Source organism: Rhinolophus sinicus, linkage group LG07 (genome assembly GCF_036562045.2).
Source record: "Rhinolophus sinicus isolate RSC01 linkage group LG07, ASM3656204v1, whole genome shotgun sequence".
Taxonomy (NCBI): Eukaryota; Metazoa; Chordata; class Mammalia; order Chiroptera; family Rhinolophidae; genus Rhinolophus; species Rhinolophus sinicus.
In genome coordinates this window covers 13,334,317-13,357,499 of record NC_133757.1, presented here as the reverse complement: position 1 = coordinate 13,357,499, position 23,183 = coordinate 13,334,317, and the positions used below count along the sequence as shown (strand labels likewise).

Here is a 23,183-nt window from a genome sequence, read left to right as displayed (position 1 = left end):
GAACCTCTACTAAAAGGGGTCATGAGAGGAACTCATTGAGGGTGTGTCCTTGGTTTTGAATGCAGCAGAGTAGAAGAGCATTTTGGGGTTGATAAGGGACCCACGGCTCACTATGGGATCATCACGGATAGCTCTATGGCATCCAGACACACAGGAGGTTATTCCCCAGGGAACAGCCAGCCTGGCGGACTGGATACAAGCCATTGCCAGGTGTGTTGACAGCATGGAGAGGGCTCTGCTTATAGAACCCGCACCAAGCACTGTTGGTCATTTCAAATAATCTAGTATGTTAGGATTCAGACCAGATAATTACAGACGAGGGGAGAGAGCCCCACATTGGGACATGTGGCTTTACTTCCTAAACCCTTTCCTACCACTTAGAGGCACAGGCTCAGATCAGTATAAGGCTGTTTTTACCCCCATAGTCTCCACTTAAAAAGAAATTTATTGCTGTACCTTATAGTTGTATTTTACATGTAAGGAATCTCACATTCACCATAATATTGCACACTGTTTTTCTGTTCTTTTATTTAAAGCTTTCGCCCCAAATTCCAGCCTAAGAAACGTCCAACTAACTCTGCGATTCCACCCATTATAACTTTCAAAAATGGGACTTACTTCTGCTGATGGGGTAGGAGACAAAGTCCTTGGAGACTAGAAAAATAAAAGAGAATTTAAAGTCACAACACTTATTATCTTAGTTTTAATTAGAGTTGCTTAGCAGCACCACCTGGGAACATTATTCAAAATACACATGATAGCACCACTTGCCCATCCCCCGTCTTCTGATTTGAGTTGAGTTGGGGCTTCTCATTTGAGAGTGGGGCTTGGACAGGGACAAATAACAAAGTTCCTGGGAGATTGTGGTGCACGTCTCTGCCTAAAAACCGTGGGTTTTGATAAATATGTTGAGATGCTTTAGGTGACTAAGCTAGTCAAATTGGAACTATTTCCCCCATATGCTCCAACTATGCTCAGTTCACTACTATGCCTTACAGTGCCTACTGAAACAGAAATTTGTAAACATAGTTATTGTCTAAATTATAACCACAGCAATCACATAAAATAGTTCGATGACTGAAACAGACATGTGATGACCAGGTCTGTAGCATCCTACACTGGTGGCCTTGCCAACTTCACCACCATTCACCTTCAGGTTTCCGTTCTTCCAGGCACACAAGCTTCCTTGGGGCCATCAACACGCCAAGCCCTCTCTTACCTCAGGGCCTTTGCACATGCTGTCCCTCCCACCAGCCGTGCTTTTCACTCAGACACCTGCAGGTCTCACTCCCCATCTTCACTGAGGTCTCTACTCAAATGCGCTACCACACATGCTTTCTCCTTATTCTGCTTCGTTTTTCCTCATAGCATCATCACCCTTTAAAATTATGTTATATATCTGTCTATTGTCTGTCTCTCACTTTATACTGCAAGCTCCATGAGGGCAAGGCCTCCGTTCATTTCCAACTAAGTATTCCCAGTGACTAGAGCAGGTCCTGGCACACATTAGGTGCTCAGCAAATATTTCCTAAATGAACGAATGAAATGTTTACAATTAAAATGCAAAAAGCTTTCTAACAGAAAAGAAATGCAAACAAAGCATTCCAAAGAACATGGCTAGTGGTGGATTTCTCAGTTCAGAATTTGCTCCTTTCTCCAAATTGACAAGAAGCTGCCGTGCTCTCTTGTACTCCAGACTGCCTCAAGCCCCATGGTCCGGCCGCAGCTACAGCCTGTCTCTGGGGTTCCTTGAGGGCAGGAGCCAAGGTCGGACCCCGCTGACAGTAGGTTCTGAATCCACCCTACTTATGTTTTCTGAAGGCACAAATGGCTACACGGCATTTCAAGTTTACTGCTCCAGTGTTTATACAATGACAACATATGGATTATATGAAAGAAATGTAATAACTAAAGGAATAATCAAGTAGCTTGTAAAGTTCCTATACTGCAAGAGCATGTGATGGGAAAAGTTCTGATTTCTGAGGTGGGTGCATCCTCCTCTCTCCGAGATTTTCTGCTCAGAGAAATCCACAGGTCATCATTCCGGGTTATGACAGTAACGATGCTGATCATGACAGCAGCCAGCATTTTTGTCGAGCGCTTATCATGTGCCAGGAACTGTTCTAATCTAAATATTGCACTTAATCCTCACAGAAAACCCCTAAGGTCTTACTATCTTGAGTTTACAGAGAAGGAAACTGAAATATGTAATTTTCCCAGTCAGATGGTGAGTAAATATCAGAATCTGGTTCTAAACCCAGAAATGTTCACTTCAAAGCCCAAAGTCTTTAGTGCTTATGTTTTACTGTCCAAAATGGCAGCACTGGGAAACACACAGAAACATACATACACCCTAAAACCCATAATACCATAAAACAACTCACTTCCTTCTTGCTTGTATGACTTGAACACTAGGAAATTCTCATCCACTCGCTTCAGGTCCAGCCCCTGTGCACTTTTTTCAGGAATCTCCCTTTGCCCTTTATCCCCTATGAAACTCTCCAGGGCCCAATGGCAACTGAACAACCTAGGCCAGTCAACCTGCATTTGAAAGCGGCCATAGATGCAGCTACAGCTACGTGGCCACTAGGTGGCACTACGTGAAAACGGATATCGTGTTCTGGGGTAAAACCCAGACAGGAAAATAAATTTAAAAAAACAAAACAAAACAAGTTACAATAATAGATAAATATACTTACAAAACAATAAATATTAATATTATATAATCTTGAACAAATTAAACAAAATCACCACATTTTCATGCCTTGTCTTCATTCATGTAAGATCTCAAAGCCCTATGTTGTTACGGATAGTTTCCAGTCTGTTTCAACCTTGGTTGCACGACCAAGGTTGATTTTGGACCACTACTTGATTAGCATCTACCTGAGTGGACTCTAATCAGTTTCTAGATGATTCTAGTTTAGAAAATAAAAGGGGTAAACACAGAGTATGCTAAAAACACCAGGGAAAACAGACTAGAGATCATGAGACCTGGGTAGGATGTGACAACAGGGAACTCCCAGCCTTGAAAGGGGTGAAGAGGGGAGACCGCCCCGCCCCCCCAAGGGGCTGAGAGGCACTGCTCCAGCAGCGGGATGGGTCTGTTGGGAGGGCATAAATAAGCCCCAAGAGGACAGGTACAAACCATAGTAGTAGCTATCATTTGCTGAATATTTACCACGAGTCTGGCTCATTGCTAATTGCTTTAATAGATTAGTTAATATAGATTAGCTTTAATAGATAATAAATTATCTAGATGTTATGTAGACATTAATCCTTAACCGATAGTTTATATAATCCTAACACCCTAATGAAGAAGATTCTGTCATTATTCTGTTTCACAGATGAAGAAACTAGGATCAGAATGGTTGTTACATGGCCGAGCAACCAGCATGTGGAGTCCCCTGGTTGAGCCCAGGTAATTGGATTCTAGAACCCTGGCTCATACTCCTGTACTATATACTATGGTGCCATGTTCTCTATTTTTCTAATTTTGCACATTCTAACTATCTTACCATGCTAAAAACTGCAGCTGTCAAAATTCAGGGGGTGCACTTTCTCTTCTCATGATCCCCATACATAGTGCAGCTTACCCCAAGATCAAGACCCCCCCCCCCCATACACTCTAGACCCTCCCTCCCTTATTCTCTCTTCCCAGCTCACAGAATCTCCCCTGACAACCTTGGCGTCCTTCTGTGGACAAAAAAGGGTGCTGTAATAAATCACAAATTCCTAACTGGGCAGGTCATGGTGGGTAGTCACGCCCCAGCATATGACTTCTTTAATAAAAGGCTTATCTTTGCCTTAAGCAGCCCTGTTCATTGTTTCTGTGCATCTAGGTTCACAAACCTTTGAAATGCCCCCCTTTAGACCCCTCCTTCTAAAGCGTGAGCCTGTAACCCAATCCCCGCCCTGCTTTCTCCCACCCTCATATACTCTTCCCTGGAGTCCCTCCTTGATTTCAAATGCATATAAGCAACTGCACAAACTGTTCTTCTCCAGAGCATTTGATATCTCGCTCCCCAGCATATGTCATCAATTTTAGCTCAAATAAACTTATAAAAATTCTCGACAGGTTTGGACGTTTCTTACGTCCACACTTCTCAGTATGCCAGCTCCACTATCTTGCAACCTGCTATGAACTCTTATTCATCATTCACTGTTGTTTTGTGTGGTTGCTCTGCTCTCCTTCTTCTGTAACTTCCTGAGGACAGGGATGGTATGATAGGTTTTTGAATAGCTCAAAGCCCCTGCTATGGAAGGCTACAAATACCGTGCAATCAAAAGGACTCTCTGATTTATCTGGACTCTAACTGGTAGTTCTTGTACATGTAACAAAAGAGAAGTAAGCTGTACAACTCACGACTCCTAGGAATTTATTACCTCGCCCAGGCTCTGTCTCTCCTGTTTGTCGTCATAGCCTGAAGTGTAGAAAGGCTCATAGGTAATAAGATCTGGACGCTCAATATCATAAATTGCCTTAACCTTGGGAATGGCTGCTAAATCCTTGTAATCCAGGATTTCATTGTCCACTTTTGCCTGGCAAAGTTAAACAGAAAGAAAAGTTATTCGGCTGTCTCATTTCTTTGGGAACTATTGTTAGTGTATTTCATAGGTTGCTTAAAAATAAACAAAAACCAAAACACTTTGCTTAGCAAGGTCAAACTCTTTAGAAAGTTGCCCAATTTATGTTAATAAATGTTAACCATATGTTAATCATATTTAAAAACATAAGTCACCAAAAGCTTAGGAAAAAGTCTATGTAGAATTCATCAAGTAGAGAATCCCGTACACCTACAGGATAATTTCCTAAATCTATTACAGTGAAGGAAAAGCTCAAACAGATGGTCAAAAAAGCCTCCCAGGTGGCTAAACACAAGAATTGCGTATGTAATAAACTAAATATTTAAATACTTTTGTGGCAGAATTTAAGAACACTCAGTATCAGCATTATAAAATGTATAACTAATCCCCAAATATCTATATGTAAGTTAGGCTCAAGAATTTTTAAGTCCTGCATCAGATTACTGCATTTTACGGGTCATCTGCTTGCTCACTCCACTGATAGTCACAGCTACATATAAATTCAATTACCCGAAGGAGAAACTGATTGAGAAGGCTGGCCTACAAAAGTGAAAACTGGATCTCATAACAGAACTAGAAATCATTTTGAATGACTCTATTTTGGATTAGCTACTGTACTATTACAATCTGCTACCTTACCTGTCCCAAAGTGTCTCTTCCAGAAGTATATACTTACATAGATAGTGTGACCCGGGGAGCCAGGAATACTGGAGCCTGGTCTAGAATAAATGCTTTCAGAAGAAGTCCTGGTAGGCTGTAAAATAAACAGTGACTTGTAAGGTTTTAGACCATGGCTTTAGAATCAAGACTTGGCCTGAGTCCCTAAGCTTTACTAAAAACTAAGTTGGTTAAAAAAAAAAAAAAAAAAGATTTGTGACTTTTTTTGAATAAGGGAAAATATAACTTAGAGAGGAAGGTAAATGAGAACTAGTTGTGCCATCAGCCTTGCAAATGCATTTGGGGCTTTTCTTTTTACCTTCTCTTCCTAAAGAGCTTCTGGCTCTACCTTCAAGCACATTTCTCTCCATCGCCACTGCTGCAATCCGCAATCCCCAGTTACAACCTCCCATTTTATGGGTTGTTTAAAAGTAAACAAAAACCAAAACACTTTGCTTAGCACAGTCAAATTCTTTAGAAACTCTGTACCCTTTAGAAAGGATTCATATCGGAGAGGTTATTTGATAGATGTACATTAGGAATAGGACCTTTTCCTCTTCGGTACTGTTTCTACTGATATGCAGCACCTTGAATGTGAGTGTAACTGAGCCAAAGAATGTCTGAAAACAAGGACGTCGCATCACTGAGTCATTCACATCTAAAACAATGAGAGCGAACCCACCTGGCCATCTGGAGTCAGGCAGTGATCAGACTCACTCTAACAGTAAGAATTCTCGGGGGAACTGTGATCGGTCATCTCAGCCAATGTCGCTGGTATCTTTGAGATACCCGCGTGGACGGGGTCGGGGAGCTCATACTGTGTACCGGTGGAGTTGTGCCAGGCTCATGGCTTCTGACCCCCTCCGCAAGGGCTGCCACATACAAGTACTCTCCTTCTAGAGTTACAAGTTTCCAATCACAGGCATATCTCACTATGAGAAAACTCCCAATTCTGGGTATATTGAAAAAGAAAGGATTCACATAATAACACTCCTCAAAAAGACCAATTCCTTGATCCATTTCCTAATGGAAACATAGAAGGGACACAACCAAAGTTCAGCCCTCCTTTCAAAAGAGATGACCTGTTAACGTGGGGCCAACATTCAGCTCTGTGGGATAACAATTAACTACGGGTAGTCCTCACCTTCAAGTGGCCAGGGGCTAACACTTGACAAACCCAATGTCAAAATGAAACCTCTTAAGTGACAACTGAAGAATGCTAATAGCAGCTACCATGTATTGCCCATTTACTACGTGACAGGCCTGTGCTGGGCACTTCCCAGGCATGTCTCATGTAATCTTCTCAATAACCCCACGAGGCAGGTTCTGTTACTACCCCTATTTTACAGCTGAGAAAAAAGTATGCATGCTACAAGCCACACAGGTGGGCAAATATCAGGATTTGAACCCTGGAGACAGTGCCCAAGCTCTTAATGAATCCATACACTAAAATTTCCCCCATATTGTAAGGTAAATGTGACCATTTGTTTCCCATCAACATAGCTGTGGAACAAATGAGGTGAAAATAAAAGACAAATATTGAGATCAGCTAGCAGAAAACAGTGTCTGCAAACTGAAAATAGTTTTATTGCCACCAGCTCTTATACGAACCCCGCAAGAGCTCGCTGTGTTGGGCTGGGGTAGGAGAGGGTGCAGGACAGTCAGACATCTTCAGTTACTGGCGTTGCTATGACAATGGCCTGTTTTCATTAACAAGCAGCTAGGACATTGGGTGAATACCAGTGTGCACTGAGCTTTAGGGTCTCTCCCATTTACTCATCCTGATTTTTGCCAAATGTGGGTCAGGGATACTTCCTGCCTTTCCTGTAAAGATGCACCTGAGGTTGGCTCCAAAGTGTTTTGTTCTCTGGTGTACTGTGCGTGCTCGCAGGAATAGAGCTGGAGAACACAGAAGCCAACGTCGGGAAGGAGATCTTTAGTGCTCTCTTCCAGGGATGAAGAACTCCATGGACAGAAAAGATCTTTTGGCTGAACTAGTTTGTTGCAGCTCAGTCTCTACCTGCCTCCTTCACTGGATCAGAGTATCCTGTGAGTTATGCATTATGCAGGCTTTCTCGGAAACATCTATCATGATGCTCATTTACATGATTCATTTACATGATTAATACTGTTGGGCTGAAAAGTTTTAAGAGTTACCCGACAATCTGAATGTTTGTCAAGTCCCATTTGCTTCTTTAAAGGTTTTCAGATCCAAATCACCTCCCATCTGGTTACCCCGGACTTGCGTTCTCTGGTTCTAAAATAAGTATTTTAGATTTTTAGACTCAGACAGTTTTCAAAGTCAAGTCAGTATTCACCAAATCCATCCATGCTCTGGCTCCTGTTAGAGAGACCACTGTGCCATGTACATCTTCAGACAACAGTGTTATTTGAGAAATGCTCAAGACGACCCTTGGAGACTCAGAGACGGCTCTTTCTCTCATCGCATTCACCATTGTTTGCTTCTGCTTCCTTCTGACCTCCTAACCTTACTGTAACATTTACTTCCATAGGCGTCTTGTGTATGGGTTGAGTTACATTCTTGCTTGCCTATTTTCTTACAATGGTCCTTCTCTGTCTTCCTGTCTAAAATGAAATAATGGAATAAAACACAACTCTGTATAATATAATACAGTGGGGTTACAAGGCTGGCTTTGAAGTCAAATAACTTGGTTCAAATCCTGGTTCTACTGGTTGTGTGACATTACATGAGTTTTTCTTTTTTTTCTTTTGACTTCCTTGGGCTTCAGCTTCTCCATTTATAGAAAGGAGGAGAGGATACTAACAGCCAGTACTTCATAGGGATAATAGAGACAATACATAGAAAGCTTCAAGCACCTTGCTTAGCACATGGCAAGTACCCAGCATCTTCAAGACACTTGGCATTAGACTGGATTACTTGGCCACTTCATCTCCAGAACTGCCTCTGTTTTGATTTAAGCTGCACAGACTAGCCTTCCCTACCACACTTGCAGGCCTCCCCATCAGACCTCAGATATGGGGCAGCAGTCCCACCTGGACTTGACAAATGTCCTTCTCCTTCTTGAGAACTCTGTTCTGAAGTGGTTTGGCATCCTCCCGAGACAGTGACTTCCTGCCTAGGTCTCAGTGTTAGTAATGAATGCCCTTCCTCGCCGTTGGCCAAGACCTTGCCCAGACCTGTCTTATTCGCCAGGACAATTCCTGGTTTGCTGCCTCCTGACCTGTGCTCAAGGCTTAAACAGTACACATGGGTCGCCTGCTTTTTGTCACATTCCCTAACGGCTCTCAAAGTGTATTTCGCTCAACCTGCAGAGATTAGAGAGGTCTCTCTCTCCCTTATGAAGATAACAAAACTACTTTTTAAAACTGAACTATTATTTTAGAGGTTTAGTCTTAAACTATTTGGAATTTTACATTTCAATTCTAAACATGGTGAATTTTAAATGAACATCTTGTTTATTATTGAAAGAACCCCTTTCATTCTTCCAGCTGTATTTTTACCCCGATTAAGACACAACTTGCTGAGGGTCTCTAAAGGTCAAGACATCTTCCACAGGCCCAGAGACATCTTCCAACAGAGCAGCTCAAAGCCACTCACACCTGAACCTCAAAAGCAACAACTTACTGACATGCCGTCCCTCTTCCAAATCCCACTGACAGTCTCCTTTACCATTAACTTAACTCTAGTGTCACCCCATTGGACTGTGACAAAGTTTTACAGACGGCCCATATGTATTTCCACAGCTGATCCTTACATGCAGTTATTTAACCTAAATTACTATTTCCACCCATTGAGATAACCAGGAGAACAACAGTGACCCATAATTACCAATTGAATTCAATAACATAATTGGTCAACAGCCTTAGGGTATGCCCACTTCTGTTCTACAGAGAAACAAGGACCTGTGATTAAGCTGTTAAAATGCGTATTCAATTTACTTACTTTCCTTTAAGTACCTTTCCTGTTATCCACACAGAAAAAAAAAAACCATTGGAAAGCACAGTTGGAAAAATTCAGTTCTTTGCAAAAAAAAGAAAGGGGAGGGTAGGGATTGGGGAAGCAAAGGCAGGTAGATATAGAAAGGATTATGGACTGGTTGTGATTTCTCCAGGTATTTTGCCTATAAGATTAGGTAAATAGTTTTATCATTATTTTGGCAACACAAGGAAAGGAGTCTTCAGTAAGAACCTTCTAGTTATATGTGGCTGTCCTCATTCAATCTCTCATGAAGAAGGGGCCATATGACCTACATTTATTTCCTCAGCACATCTGTATGTACTCACTTTTGATTTCTATAAAGTTTTTCAGTTTCCTCAAAAACAACAACAACAAAAAATCAACAGTCTCACCAGAAGACTAATAGCTCATCAGGAGAGAGAAAAAATGGCATTTGATCACTAACAGTAGATGCTTGAAAATGCATGTCTATTTGTTTTTGGTATGAAATATTTTTAAAAAGCCCTCTAACCACATTTCGGTTGTTTTTTTCCCTATGCCCTGACTTTGTCCTTCTGTCCTACCATTCAGAAGGCACAGTCACAGAATGAAAATTACACGGAAGGGATCTTTTTATGTTTCCACTCCAGCTTTCATCATTCTTCAAATATTGACCATTAAGAAAAACTTACCAGCGCTCTGCCTGGCGAGTAAGCAGAGAAATGACATTTTCCATTTACTTTCAATTATGGGCCACCTGGTCCCTTCCTGAAAGGAGAATTCTGGAAGGCACTCTGCTGCCCTCCCTCCCCCCGTCCTGCCCCCACTCAGCAGGAGCAAGATGCAACAACTACATTCATCTAATTTGCATTCATCCAAAGCCATGCTCTAAGAAGGGAGAGAAACTACAGGCAACTGGCAACCAGATCCAAAAGATCTTATGAATAGCTACGGACAACTACAGCTACAAGGTGACTGACAGCTTATACGAAGTGCTGCTGAGGTTGACAGTACCTGCCTGGGGTTTTTGTAGAAGTTCACTAGACAAGGTAGTGATAATAGCTGCAGAAGAAGGACTACTTTTAAAATCTGTATACACTGAATGTTCCCTCCTAAGAAAGCGTGAACAACTCCTTTGGAAAAAGGAGAGTGTGTTTGAGAGGAAGGGGGAGGCGCTGACAGGCACCCACCCCCTTCTGTGGAGAGTTTCACAAACGCCATCAGTCTTTTCTGTGGCCCAGAGACCTTACTGTCTTTCCAGCGTAAATCTTAATACCTATACATCCTGATGAATTGTAAAGACCAAAAAGAATAAAATATTCAAACAAAGTGAAAGCTGGGAATAAAGCAGTATATATTGTAGCGACATTAATAAAACAATAATCAACAACATTATTTCCTTGTTCTAGATGTACGTAAAGCTCCACCTAACTCCTTTTTAAATATATACACATGGTTATTTGTTTGGTATATTGTAGGTTTGCAAGTGCATATGTTATAATAGGTGAATGTTAGTTTCAAAAGAAAAAAAAATCTCACACGTTTGGTACGACAGCCCTTTCATGCTCTAGCCTCCAAAAACACAGCAGAGAAGCCCCCTTTTTAGAATGAAAGCAAGTGATCCACTCGAATTATTACAAACTTGGTTCTGGGAATATCATATGCTTTGTTTACAATGAATAACAAAAGGAATTACAAATGCTCAGGACTGAGTTTTACCTAGAGACACAACGGGCTATTCATATAGAACTCCTCCAAGTTAGTAAAACAGGAATATGTTTTCCTTAGGTAATTCTATTTTCATCATTTTCTTTTACCTGTAATTCAGCAAGAGGAACGGAGAAGCAATTTTAGAAGCTAAATACTAAAATGATTTTCCTCCGATAAATATGACCTTCCTCCACAACAAAAGCAAGGCTGGCTTCTGGGACAGAGTGCTGAGTATTCCTGCAAGGCATATGGTCAGTTTATCTCACAACTAAGGTGTCTGAAACTGTCTGGGGAATGATTGCTGTGTAGGCCACAGTGTTTAAAAAAAATGGAAATATCTGTGTAACTTGAGAATGGCTTTGGAGTTTTCAGGCTTCTTAAAGGTTCGAGTGAGCTGCCCTTCTGTGGCCAATGAGTGAAGGGGACCATCTCAAATGGCCCGTTTTCTCTGCCAGGTCCCAAGCTGTTTACAACTTTCTGTGATGGAGCTACAGCTGACTTCATTGATATTTACTGCTGGATAATGGGGATCAGATGTCTCTCTTGAATAACAGGATAGGAAGAGAGAAGTTATTAAAGACAGATCTCTTCTCTCTCTGTCTCTCTGTCTGTCTTAGACATAAGTGTCTGGAGCAAACCAAAATATTTCACACTTGATTATGGTGTTTTTCTTCAGGTCATGAAAATGTATCAGTTAGACTCAGACTAATAAAATACCCCAAAACTATTTTAAAAAGCTACTTCTTGCCAAGTAGAGGTACAAATTGTGAACAATACTCATTTGCAGTAGGGATGCTCTTTGGCTGTTCCTCTGCATTCATGAGACTATAATTTCACTTTATGTGGCATCTCTGCCACTGGAACTAAAGCTTTAAGACAGAATGAAAGTCCTAAGACACACACAAGTTATCATTTAACTCAGCATCACGGGAAACGCTACAGACCTGAGATCTGGCACCTGCAGGTAAGTCTTGCTTCTTACAACCTGTGTAGCCCTGGGCTGGTTTCATCTCATAGATGAAGAAACTTAGGGGGTTGACGTCTAACAGGTTTCTTTCCACTCTAAAACTCTAGACTTCTATCTTTCACATCATTAGAAGGTGAAGTTTAAACCAAAACTCCTCTCAGCCTTAGTGCGGTTCTGGCCGGCAGAGAAAAAAGGCATAGGCACAAAGCCCAGACTAAAGTGCTGGTTGCAATCTCAAATTGTCAGCAGAATGACAAAGTGGGTTTTATTTGGGCAAAGATGGGATTGTGGAAAGTCACTTGCAATTTAACAGGGCAAGGTTTCAACTGATTCTCAGAGACCCTGAAAGAAGGTCAAGTATGTGCCAGGAACATAATCTCCTGCCTCACTGCTCATCTGGAGAGCTGGCCCAGTATGCTTCCTGCTTCTGTAGGATGCCCTCTTCCTTAAACACCATCAGACACAGCCAGTATTTAATGCGCTCCCCTTTCTGTCTTCTGAGGTTTCTCCCTCTCTCCTCTTGTAGAATAATGAGAAGAACGTGAGGAATGGGCTCATAGAGACAGGGGTGAGCTCTTGCACTTACTGGTGGGGTCACTCTGAGGAGGTTATTTAAAGGGTCTCTGTCTTTCCACCTGTTAAGTGGGCATAAGGATAGCTATCTCATGGGAATTCGTAGAAGGAGCAAATGACAGTGTATGTATATGTCCCAGCCTCTGCAGAGTGGGTGCCTTGTCTCATTTGTTTCCTTTCCCACCTCACTACTCCCTTCGTGAGCTAACCCCTCCCTACCCAGGCCCTGCTTTTCCCGCCACCCCTGTCTTATCATCTCCACGTGTTCAAATCCTACCTGGCCTCCAGGAAGTGCCCCTTCAGACCCTTTCTTCATCTGACATGTCCTGATCTGTGTGATCATATTCTGTGATGTGTTTTTTTAATCATTCCATAATTATTTCTCTGTCTTCTGTTCCCTACTAGCCTATGTCTACAGCATCCAGCCTACATATATTGGCAAATATATGTTCAATGAGCACACATGTGAACAAAGGATCAAAAGGGTAGCTTCTAATGTGCTTGCTTTAATCAAGACAAGGCTTAGCCACTGCTGTAAATCACAAAACACTGATCAGAGAAGGAAACAGCCAGAATCAGAATGTGAGATGCACTCTGTGGGGTGAGGAAAAGCATCTGCCTCTGCAGGAGTTGGATAGGTTACATGGGGAAAGCAGCACATGGAGAAAAAGCGACAAGAGCCTGGGCCCAGGACAGCGGCTTGAGCCTCAGCCTAGACACAGCGCCAACCTTCAGTGACGGAGACCGTCCTGTGCGTCGAATCAGACTTTTGGGATAAAAGAAATCGGATTTCGAAGAACGCTGAATGTTTGGCAGCTGCCGTGAAACATGAAAAAAGGGAAGAATGAACAAAGAAATAAACTCAATTTAGAAACACGATCAAAAAATAAAAAAACAACTTTGGGAAAACTAATTTGACAATAAACGCCAAGTGTCATTGCTTTACTTGATGTATGTGTGAGAATATGTTTTGGGTTCTGTGTGTGAAAGCATATTAACTGGTCTCAAGTTATAGTAGATTTCCCACATTCCAACTCCTGTGATTCCTTTCCATTTATTTTGGCTTAGACATTCTATATGAAGAGTAAGAAGCCAACGAAGCCACTGAGAGATGTTCTTTTAAGAATCTGTTGTTACAAACACCCCATGAGTTCTTAAATATCAAGAATGTGAATTACTCAGTGGCATTGCCAAAAGAGTCTTAAAACATTTTCATTTTGCTATGGTAACTGCACTAATGTGACGTGTGGAGTAAGGCCCAGAAATCTTGACTCAAGATTTGTGATCTGTAGACAGACACACCCTTAAGAGAGCACAAGAATTACTCTTTTATTCAAAAACCGATTCTACTTTAAATCCCACTAGGTCAGCATGTACCCCCACGTTTCTCCACTTGGGGCACATCAGAATGTGTATCCTCTTCCTCAATGTTGACTTCCCAAAGGTGAGTGAGCCCAGGGCTGACCTGACCTCCTAAGTGGCAAATGTTGGCATTAGGAGAAGAGCTTTGGAATTCTCTGGAAAGCTTCACTATAGGAAGAATAAAACAATGGCTTCTCTTGGCCAGAATGAGTGGAAGTATTACACGAGTTGTTTTCATAAGCTTGCCCAGAGAGTTCCATCAAAATGTGATCAACAGTGTTGATTTAAAAAAAAACAAAAAAAAACATTTTAGTAACACCATCTGTAAACTCAAGCAATCCCTCCTTAAAGAGAAAAGACCCCATTCCATGCAGTGTGACCTCATTAACATTCTTCTCTTCGTTTCCCAAAAGATTTCACAGGGGATGAAGTAAACATAATTATTCAGAAGTCTAAAAGCAACACCACAGAGACAGTGCAAACCACTGGCTACCTGGGTGGTTCCTGAGCAACGTCCCCAAGCTATATGGTGAATTTTATATTCTTGTGATAAAAGTGACCATAAGCACTATCTTTCATGTTCTAGTATTTTATAAAGATAACCCATTTCCAAAGCATCCGTGGTTTCTCAAAAACCCCAGAATCTGGTCTAGACTCAGATGACTGTTCCAGTGTGTGCTTGCTGGTCAATGGACTTATTCGAGTTGAAGCTGCACGTCAAAATAGACACCCAAGCCATCCTGATCTTGGTGGGCAAATTCCTTTGTAGTTTGTCTTATCTTTACTCAATTATCCTAAGGAAAGTGGATATTTTTCCAGCATGCTACCACGCTGGTTATATACACAGCTCCTTATATCTGCTAATAGCAGATCAAGAAGAAATAAGACGACCCTCTAGAGTCTGGCCTCCAAAATCAATTCAGTCCATTCTTTACTCTGACATGCCAAGTGGAATGCGGTCAAATTTCAGTTTTTCCAAGGGTACCACTAAGTTAGTTAAACAGAGAGATTATAGACTGGCATCTATAGGCTAATTATTGCTTTGAAAAATACTTCACAGCCCAGGTGAAAAACTGGAGGCATCTGAACAGGACATAGATTATGATAATGACCTTACAACTCTGTACTGCTCTTTGCCTCTGAAACAGATAAAATATTGCCATCTGGAGGGGCTCTGAGAATGGATAAGACCAGGACAAGCTTCAGAAGGCAGAGAGATAAAGAAGGTCTATCCTTTTTGCCCGCGTGCTCAATGTTCTAGAATAGTTACTACAACATTGTGACGCTGCCTGAGAGTAAAGTTCTAAAACCATCCAGGCTGCCTGTGCACATTACATGTCTGAGCTCATCATTATTTTCTCAAGACGTTCTATCTGATAAACCATCAGCTTTTGGAGATGGAAGCTACTGAGTACGTTTGGATTTGAGAGGGCCAACAGCTGAGTGCTGGGTGCAGAGTTTGGATGGGAGTGGTGCATTATGGACTAAGCAGGACAAAGTCTGGTGAGGAGGTCACTGGATGCTGGACCTAGAACTTCATGAAGCATTTTTTTCACATTGGTATAGTTTGACCTTCCCTTAAAGGCTTTCCTAATAATCAGACTAGGGAGGCAAGACTTACTTTGTCCAACACAAGCACTGGGAACAAAAACCACAATCAATTTGAGGTGGGAGGGAACCTCCTTCCCTGGCTCAATGGGCTTTCAACTTGGTCCACGAGAGACAAAAAGTCAGGAGAAAATAATTTCATCCAAATTCCAGCCCCAAGAATTAGTCACTACGAAACATTTGGCCTGCAAATGCACCTGCCATCGCAGCTCTAATTATTTCCTTACCCGCAGTTTTTCTTCTGTCTTGGTAGATTGCTTACAGTCGGGATGCCAAACGGTAGAACCTGGAAAGAAACAGCATACCACTAAGATCAAGGGAAATGCAACGAAACCACAATCCTGTCAGATAGAACTTCTGAGAACGGTTCATACCCTCTCCCCCAGCACAGGGGAGTGAATCATGACAGCTCCAAGTGAATCATGACAACTCCAAACTCCAGGGTTTTCCTCTGGTCTAAGCTTGTTCTGTAAAGGTCATAATTCCGCACCACAGAACCCACTAACTGGGCACAAGAGTGTTTTGAAGCAAGAGCTATTTTGCTCTTGACTGTGTTTTTTTTTTTTTTTCTTTTCCAACCATGATTGTCCTTTAAAAGTAATGTTGGTGTTCTGCATTTAATTTCAGAAATCTGAGCCATCAGCCAGGGATATATAACATCAAAACAACCAGGCAATTTGGAAGAGGGAAATAAAGTCAAACCAGAGAGTCTATGTTTAGAAGCAAAATTCACTGAATTTTCTGATGATCCAATTACACATCGTCATCTACATGGATATGGGAAATCAGGCCAAATCGTAGGAAGGTTGAAAGTGACTTTACAAATCCAAAAGGTTCCTTTAACTTTCAACTTTTCAATTAACTGAAAAGGAAGTCTTCACCTTTAAAGTCAGGAAGCTACTAGTTTAAGTGACATTTTTTGTTCCTGGGTCAATGCCTCACTGTGGAGGCAAAGCCCCAGAAAGTAGTTTCCAGGCTCTCAGCCTCACATAGACAGGTGCTGGCTCAGGTAGTAAATGGCCAACTGTGATTGCATGGCCATCAGCTGTGGCTAGTTGGCCGTCAGCTGTAACCAGTGAGCCATTGGCCACTAATATAACTGCTGTGGCTACGCTAGGAGAGAAGGGAGGAGAGAGAAAGAATGGGGTTAGCAAGAAGATGGCGGCTGGGCTGGCAAGTGTGGATGGCGGTTTGCGGATAGTGTGGATCCAGCCTCCAGTGAGAGTATAGTGCCGCCAGAGAGAACATAGTGGTATGACTCCCCTACCTATGGCTCCGTGGGTGTTCCTTTTTGGCCTCACCATGTCCTGCGTTCTTGTGTGGGGAGTGGGAGCAGAGACCCTGCAGGCCTCCCTGCATGACAAATGGCGCAGCGAGCAGGGTCTCCCGCACGACACTCACTTTCTCAGGGTATGAAGCACTTTCGTGGATGGTACCAGCATCACAGAAGTACTAAGCAAAGCACTTATATCCAATAGAAAGCCCTTAACGTGCAAGAATCCCTGCCTGCCTGTATAATACAGTGGTACTTTGGTTTTCTAACGTAATCCACGAGCTCTGAGATTCGAAAACAGCCGATAGCTAGGCCTCAGGATCTTGCACTCAGGGGAAGCGTGTGACATATTCAACTTCTGAGTCGTGTTCGAAACCGAAGCATTTGCTTCCAGTTTACAATATTCATAAACCAAAATGTTCGTCAACAGAGATGTTCGAAAACTGAGATACTACTGTATATGCCTAAATATGTATGTCATTTATACCTTATGGATAAGCCCTATATGTGAGTCCTATGTTCACAGAGGGTGTGTTCAAACATGGTGAGGGGCAGCAGAACTGGCGGGGACTTCAAAAGATTAAGTTGAAAGTAGTGAGTAAATGATATGAATTGAATAAAAGCCTCAGTATGAATATTAGACGTCCTACATTGTATTGTTCAAATTTTGCTCTCTCCCAGCAGCAGTCTGCATGTATTTGAAAAGACACCAAATTAAAATAATTCTTGAATTATTTTATGCCACTGAGCTAAAATAATCTTAAATTAAGGACAAGGAAAATACATTTCATATCAGAATGGTACTTTAATCCCTGTTTAAACAATCACTTCTATATTACTTAACCCAGAGGCAGAGAGAGAGAGAGAGAGAAGAGAGAGAGAGAGAGAGGGAGGAAGGAAGCAAGGAAGGAAGTCAAGCAAACAGAAAGCAGACAGACAGACAGTCCCATCAGCACTAACGTTTACTCTGCGGCTGGCTACAAAGCACAGGAAACCCTCTGAATGGGGAGAGCCAAGGCCGAGGGGTCAGGGCTGGGCCCAGGAGCAGCGCTCTCTGTGAAGGTTCTATTGAGCGGGAGTCCTTGGCCAAAACACCAGGTCTGCACACAGTGTCACATTGTTCTCCAGAGGTCAGGCACACAAGGAATGTGACACAGAGAGAACATCAGATGCTGAGGAAGATGAAACTGCGCATTCTTCAAGGACGTGCCCAGAGGGCAAGCGAAGAGTACTGAAGCTCAAGCAGAGATTTACAACAATCCCTGGAATTCTGAATGTAGCCCCCTCTAACAGACAGATAGGTGGCCCTTTGTAGCAGGAATGCACTGCGTCTGTGCACAGCTTGAAATCACTCTGGCTATGCAGCTTCCAGACCCACAGGAAGGTGCAGAGAGATACCCTCCGAGCCTCGGAACCTCCGTTCCCTGCAGACACAGGGGCTGGCAGGCACTCTTGTATCTTTGTTTTTGAGTGCTGGAGCTGACACACTACAATCTAAAACAAAGCCTGGGGACCAAATGAAGAATAAATCTGCTCCACTCTGAAAATGCAAAGTGACACCTGCCTATTGCAACTGCAGATTTACAGCTTGTCCTCAGGGAAATGTGTCACGGAAAGCCCACGTGGGATCGTAGATTCCAGTTCTTGTCACTTGCCTTTATTGGGTCCTTTAGAATTCAGTGATTTTTATTTTTTATTTATTTTTTTATTCATAGCTTTTCAGAGTGATCATTCTACTGTGACAAGGACGTTTGGGGCTGTTAATTTCTCACACAGCCAGCATGTATTAAAGCTTTGCTTTAATATTCCAGAGTAATTTCTGTAGACTTTTCTTGGTTGCATAAAAAAACTGAGAGCAAAGCAAACCATTCATTAAAAATACACATAGTGTTATGTGCAAAGAGAAAGGAAGAAATGACATGCGAAGGCAGATGAGACCCAGTAATTACCAAGTTGAACCAGCAATAGCTCTTACGGTTCTTGCTAATTTTACTGATAAGCTCTTGTCTATTTAATGATGCTTTTACAGCTAAAAATAGTAAAATGCTTGCACAGATGGTGCTGGAATAGAATCTTTCCCTAAAGCCTCTCTGAGAAGCTTCAGAATTTTAGAGGAGATAAAAAAGTCATAGTTCTAACAGTGGGAAAATTTCTCAGAATTATTTTCAATTGAAAAAAAAAAAAGAAATCGAATGGCCCCCTAGTAATGCCACCAGAAACTTCTCAATTTCTCTGTCAGAGACTTGGGGTGTGTTCTCTTTCACACATTCTCTCTCTCCTTTAATATGAAAGCTATGTAATCTTAGTGGGATGAAATACATCTGTGATGCAATTCACCAAATATGAGATTTTCTTCTTCCGAAAGCCTGGTTAAGAGCAGCCTGGGAGGCCTCAAAAAAAGTCCTTCTGGCAGAATAATGAAAGGGGAAAATCTATCCAATGAGTAGCATTTCTAGAAATGCTTTCTCGCTTTTGATCTTCTGTTTCTCAAGCATGTTCCTGGGGAGGGTGAGGGGAGGTGTTCCTCATCTTCATTCTTACCTTCCACCCATGGCATCAAACTTCCAGTCCTCGTCATTCATTCCAGCAGCAACACCTTTCATTTGTTAATAGTCTTAGGGGCTCACTGCCAGCATGGCAATTGCTAGGCTGATTAATACTAACTGATTAAGTAACTTTTGGCCACATTCATTTTGGATCTAGGTAGCCTTGCAGCTCATGAAATGTCTCCTCTAAAAACAATCAAAGAAGCAAACATAGCAAGGTTTTCTTTCCCCAGGTAGGGAGAACTAATTGGGTTCTCGAGTCCACCTTACCTTGAAGATACATTTCCTCTCCTTCTGTGAACATCTGGTTGCACCTGCTGCATCGTGCACAGCTGGGGTGGTAATGTTTGTCACCTGCCTGCAAGAAAAGAGGTAGGGAACATTTAATCTACTCCTGGTCATTGCCCCCGGCCTCTTTTCTGCACTTGGGGAATTCAAAGAAAAGAGAAGAAGCTGAGGCAGTAAAACGAATTGTCCAGTTGACCAAACTTCCTACACCAATAGCCCTAGACGCTGAAGCTCACCCCATTGGAACTGGAGGGACTCAAAGACCAGCTACTCGTTCATGCCTGTCATGATGGGGCCGCCTTGCCTCTTGGGGTTTCTGCCTTTCATTCCTCTCTTGGCTTGGGCTCTCCTAGATGGTTGCCAGTTACACACCACGTGCCTAAGGTGGGTCCACTCCATCGCCCAAAAAAACCCCATCTCAAAAACATTAACACATGAATTGATGTCGGAGGCTAATGTTGGTTTGTACTAAAGCAATAAAAAGAAAGGATCCTATTAGCAGGTTCTTGCTTTCGTAGCTAAACAGTCCAAAAAATAATAAAACAGTAAAAGACATCATCTACTGCTCATTCTCAAAAGGAGCCCAAAGTCTTTCCTATGCTTTTTACAATTGTTGGCCAAAGTCTTATATTAATTGTTTTCTGAAGAAGGTATTTTACTTAGGTGGCTCTGCATTATCCCTGGCCATTCCATGTTCCTAAATATGACAGATGCCATCACAGCAGGTGTTGACTTCCCCAAAGCAAAATGTCACTGGTCACAGAGATAATTCTCTAGACAGGTGCCAAGTCACATTAGAGTCATGCTCCAAATGTGTGCCTGACAAAATGAAATATTTTTCATAGCTTAGCAAATAATCTCACCACCTAAAAATTATCAAATGTACTCTGCAATTAAGTTATTTTATCAATCAACTGTGAAAACATCTGTTTTGCAATAACAATGTGCAAGGCAGTGCTGAGAACCTAGAGAAGTAGGTGCATGGGTGCACCCTGCGCCTACACAAAATCTCAAGAGGAAATCAGAGGTCAGGTACTGATTCCTTTCTCACGCTCTCTTGTAGAAACTACAGAAGCCACTTAGCAACCGGAGTGCAAGATGGTGCTCAGCTACTTAAGATAGTCAAGTGGAAAAAAACGGAACTTCTGTAAAAGTAGAAGCCAGGAATACATTCTTTTCAGTGGTATCTGCCAGAAAACCCCAGAAGTGGGGCTCTTGTTCTTGACCACATGGTATGTTTAATTTATTTTTTCCTGGCGGGGAGAGTGAGGGGAGTGTAGGAAATGTCAACAGAAAGTAGCTCCTTCCCTTAGACCGTCCAGGGTCCCATGTGAGTAAAAGGAGGAGAGAGAAGATATTACTAAATTCTAAACCATGTTGGCTCAGCTGGGACGTCAATGCTCGGAGGTGCCAGTCAGTTAGGACAATTTCTGGGTTCTCAAGGAAAATGTAAGGGAAAGAGTTAACGCCCCTTGACAGGAAGCTAGTGTAGTCTGCAGGGAGAAGCATACTCCTCAGTAAGCTAGGAATAGAAAGAAATTCCTTCAAGCAGATAAAGTGTATCCATCATATTTAGTGGTATAATATTAGAAACATGCTCATTAAAGACAGGAACAAGACAAGGAAATGTATACTTTCATCAGTGTTTATCTGCATTGTTTTAGTCCTAGCCAATGTGATAAGTCAAGAAAAAGAAATAACTATAAAGGTCATTAATAAGAGTTCAGTCAAGTAGCTAGATAAAAAAACACATACAAACCAATAGTTTTCACTAGCAATATAAATTAAGTCAGTGTAATGGGAAAATGGGACCCCATTTGCAATAGCAACAAATAAACACTTCGTGCAAGATCTACATAAAGAAAACCATAGCACTTGACTGATGGACATAAAAGATTTAAATAGAGACACAGTATTTCTGGATGGAAAAGCTAAATATTGTAAAGATACCAATTTATCTAAAATGAACCTATTAATACAGTGCGTTCTCAATCAAAGTAATCATAGGAGTTTCCTCTATAGAAGTTGACAAACTAATTCTATAGTTCACATGGAAGAAAAAAAAGCACAAAAATACCAAGACATTTTTTGAAAAACAGAGCACCAATGAAAGGGAGATTTTCCCTTCCTGATATAAAAAGTTATTCTAAGGCTGAAATAATTAAAGTACTTTATTTTGTGTGTGTGCAGAAACAGAAAATAGACCAGTGGAACAGAAAAGAGAGGAACCAGTTACACAGCCGGATATACAAGAGAATTATGACAAAGGTGATGCTTCAAATGAGTTGAAAAAACGTATTATTCAATTAATGCTGAGAACAACAGGTTCTCCACTTAGAGAGAGAAGTAACAGACAGGGAGAAAATATTTGCCATGAGTTTCAGACTAAAGATTATCATCCAGAACATATAAAGAGCATCTATAATGAAAAACAAACAGCAATATGGGCAAAAGGCAATTTCCAGAGGAAACACACATGACTCTCAAAGTAAAGAATTAGCTCAGCCCCATCACGAATCAGGGAAACCCAATTTAGAAAAATACATTTTTCTTCATGAGTTGGCAAAGATAAAAAGAAAACCAGTGTCAGGAAAGAGGCATTTTCACACACTGTTGGTGAGAATACTCTTTTTGGAAGGCAACTTTGGCAATATTTATAAAAATGTAATATGTTCATACTCCCTGACATACAGATACCACCTCTAAAAGCTATCCTACAGAAATTCTCACACATGTGCCCCAAGGTGTATATATGGAAGCTATTCAGTACTGTATTATATAAAACGGTAAAAGACAAAGAAACAGAAAACCACCTAAATAAGAGAGTGGTAAAACATCGAATCATATGTAGCCATTGAAAACATGCAGTACGTAAACGTATATATGTACTTACATAGCAAAAGTTCAAGCTAATGTTACTAAGAAAAAAAATCACGTGGAAGAATAATATAATATGTGACTATAATATAGTCACATAAAGTACTAGTCAATAGTGTGGAGACTCTGGGGTAAGTGTGGCTGGATTCAAATCCAGTTTCAGCCCTATATGGTCTTGTGATGGTGACAATCTAACCTCCAGCTTCCACATCTGTGAAAGGGGTAGAATAACTGCACTACCTCATGCAGCAGATGAGAGGACCAGCGTATTGGCTGGCACCTCCCATCAGTCCCTTGAGTCAGTCACTGTTGCTATTATTTATGTCAGAACACACATGTGTACATATATTGGCATTACACTTGTGTCCTGCACGGAGAGGAGACAATGGGAATACACACCACTCGTCTGCTGTGACTACCTCTGTGGAAACAGGAGCGGGTAGGGGTCGCACCCTAACATTTTCCTTTGTATGCTTCTGTATTGTTTCGATCCTTTACAACAAGAATGTGTTGTTGTGTTACTGTGTAATAAGAAAATGCAGACCGAGAAGAACAAAAGACATGATGCCCGGGTTTGAGTTTTTACCCCAGACTGTACTTGAAATATGATCCGGAGCAAATAACTCTTGGAACCTCTACTGCAAAGTCAAGAGGATGTTGTTGGTGGTGATAACAATAATGAAAGTGAGTGTTTTAATTGTGATTATTCTATGTCAGTCACTGTCCTACACACTTCATAGATATTTAGTCATTTGTTTCATAATAACCTGATAAGGTAGGAACTATTATTAGTCCCTATTTTACAGGTGAGAAGCTGAG

General features: G+C 41.6%; 1 protein-coding gene across 33 annotated transcripts in view; it reads right to left on the bottom strand.

Moving 5' to 3' along the window:
- Nucleotides 1-23,183, bottom strand: part of ABLIM1 (actin binding LIM protein 1) — a 280,514-nt gene that overhangs the window by 30,061 nt on the left and 227,270 nt on the right. For 18 of the 33 annotated variants that reach the window (XR_012498401.1, XR_012498397.1, XR_012498403.1 and 15 more), the window contains 6 exons: nucleotides 19,470-19,557; nucleotides 15,608-15,666; nucleotides 13,140-13,226; nucleotides 5,261-5,338; nucleotides 4,384-4,539; nucleotides 619-654 (listed from right to left, as the gene is read on the bottom strand). Coding sequence is in view for 17 of the 33 variants with exons in the window: in XM_074339011.1 (XP_074195112.1) it covers nucleotides 619-654; nucleotides 4,384-4,539; nucleotides 5,261-5,338; nucleotides 13,140-13,226; nucleotides 15,608-15,666; nucleotides 19,470-19,557 (504 nt within the window). In the remaining 16 variants the exon portion in view is untranslated. The remainder of the gene's footprint in view (nucleotides 1-618; nucleotides 655-4,383; nucleotides 4,540-5,260; nucleotides 5,339-13,139; nucleotides 13,227-15,607; nucleotides 15,667-19,469; nucleotides 19,558-23,183) is intronic. The other 15 variants (XR_012498406.1, XR_012498407.1, XR_012498412.1 and 12 more) reach the window with 1 other exon arrangement.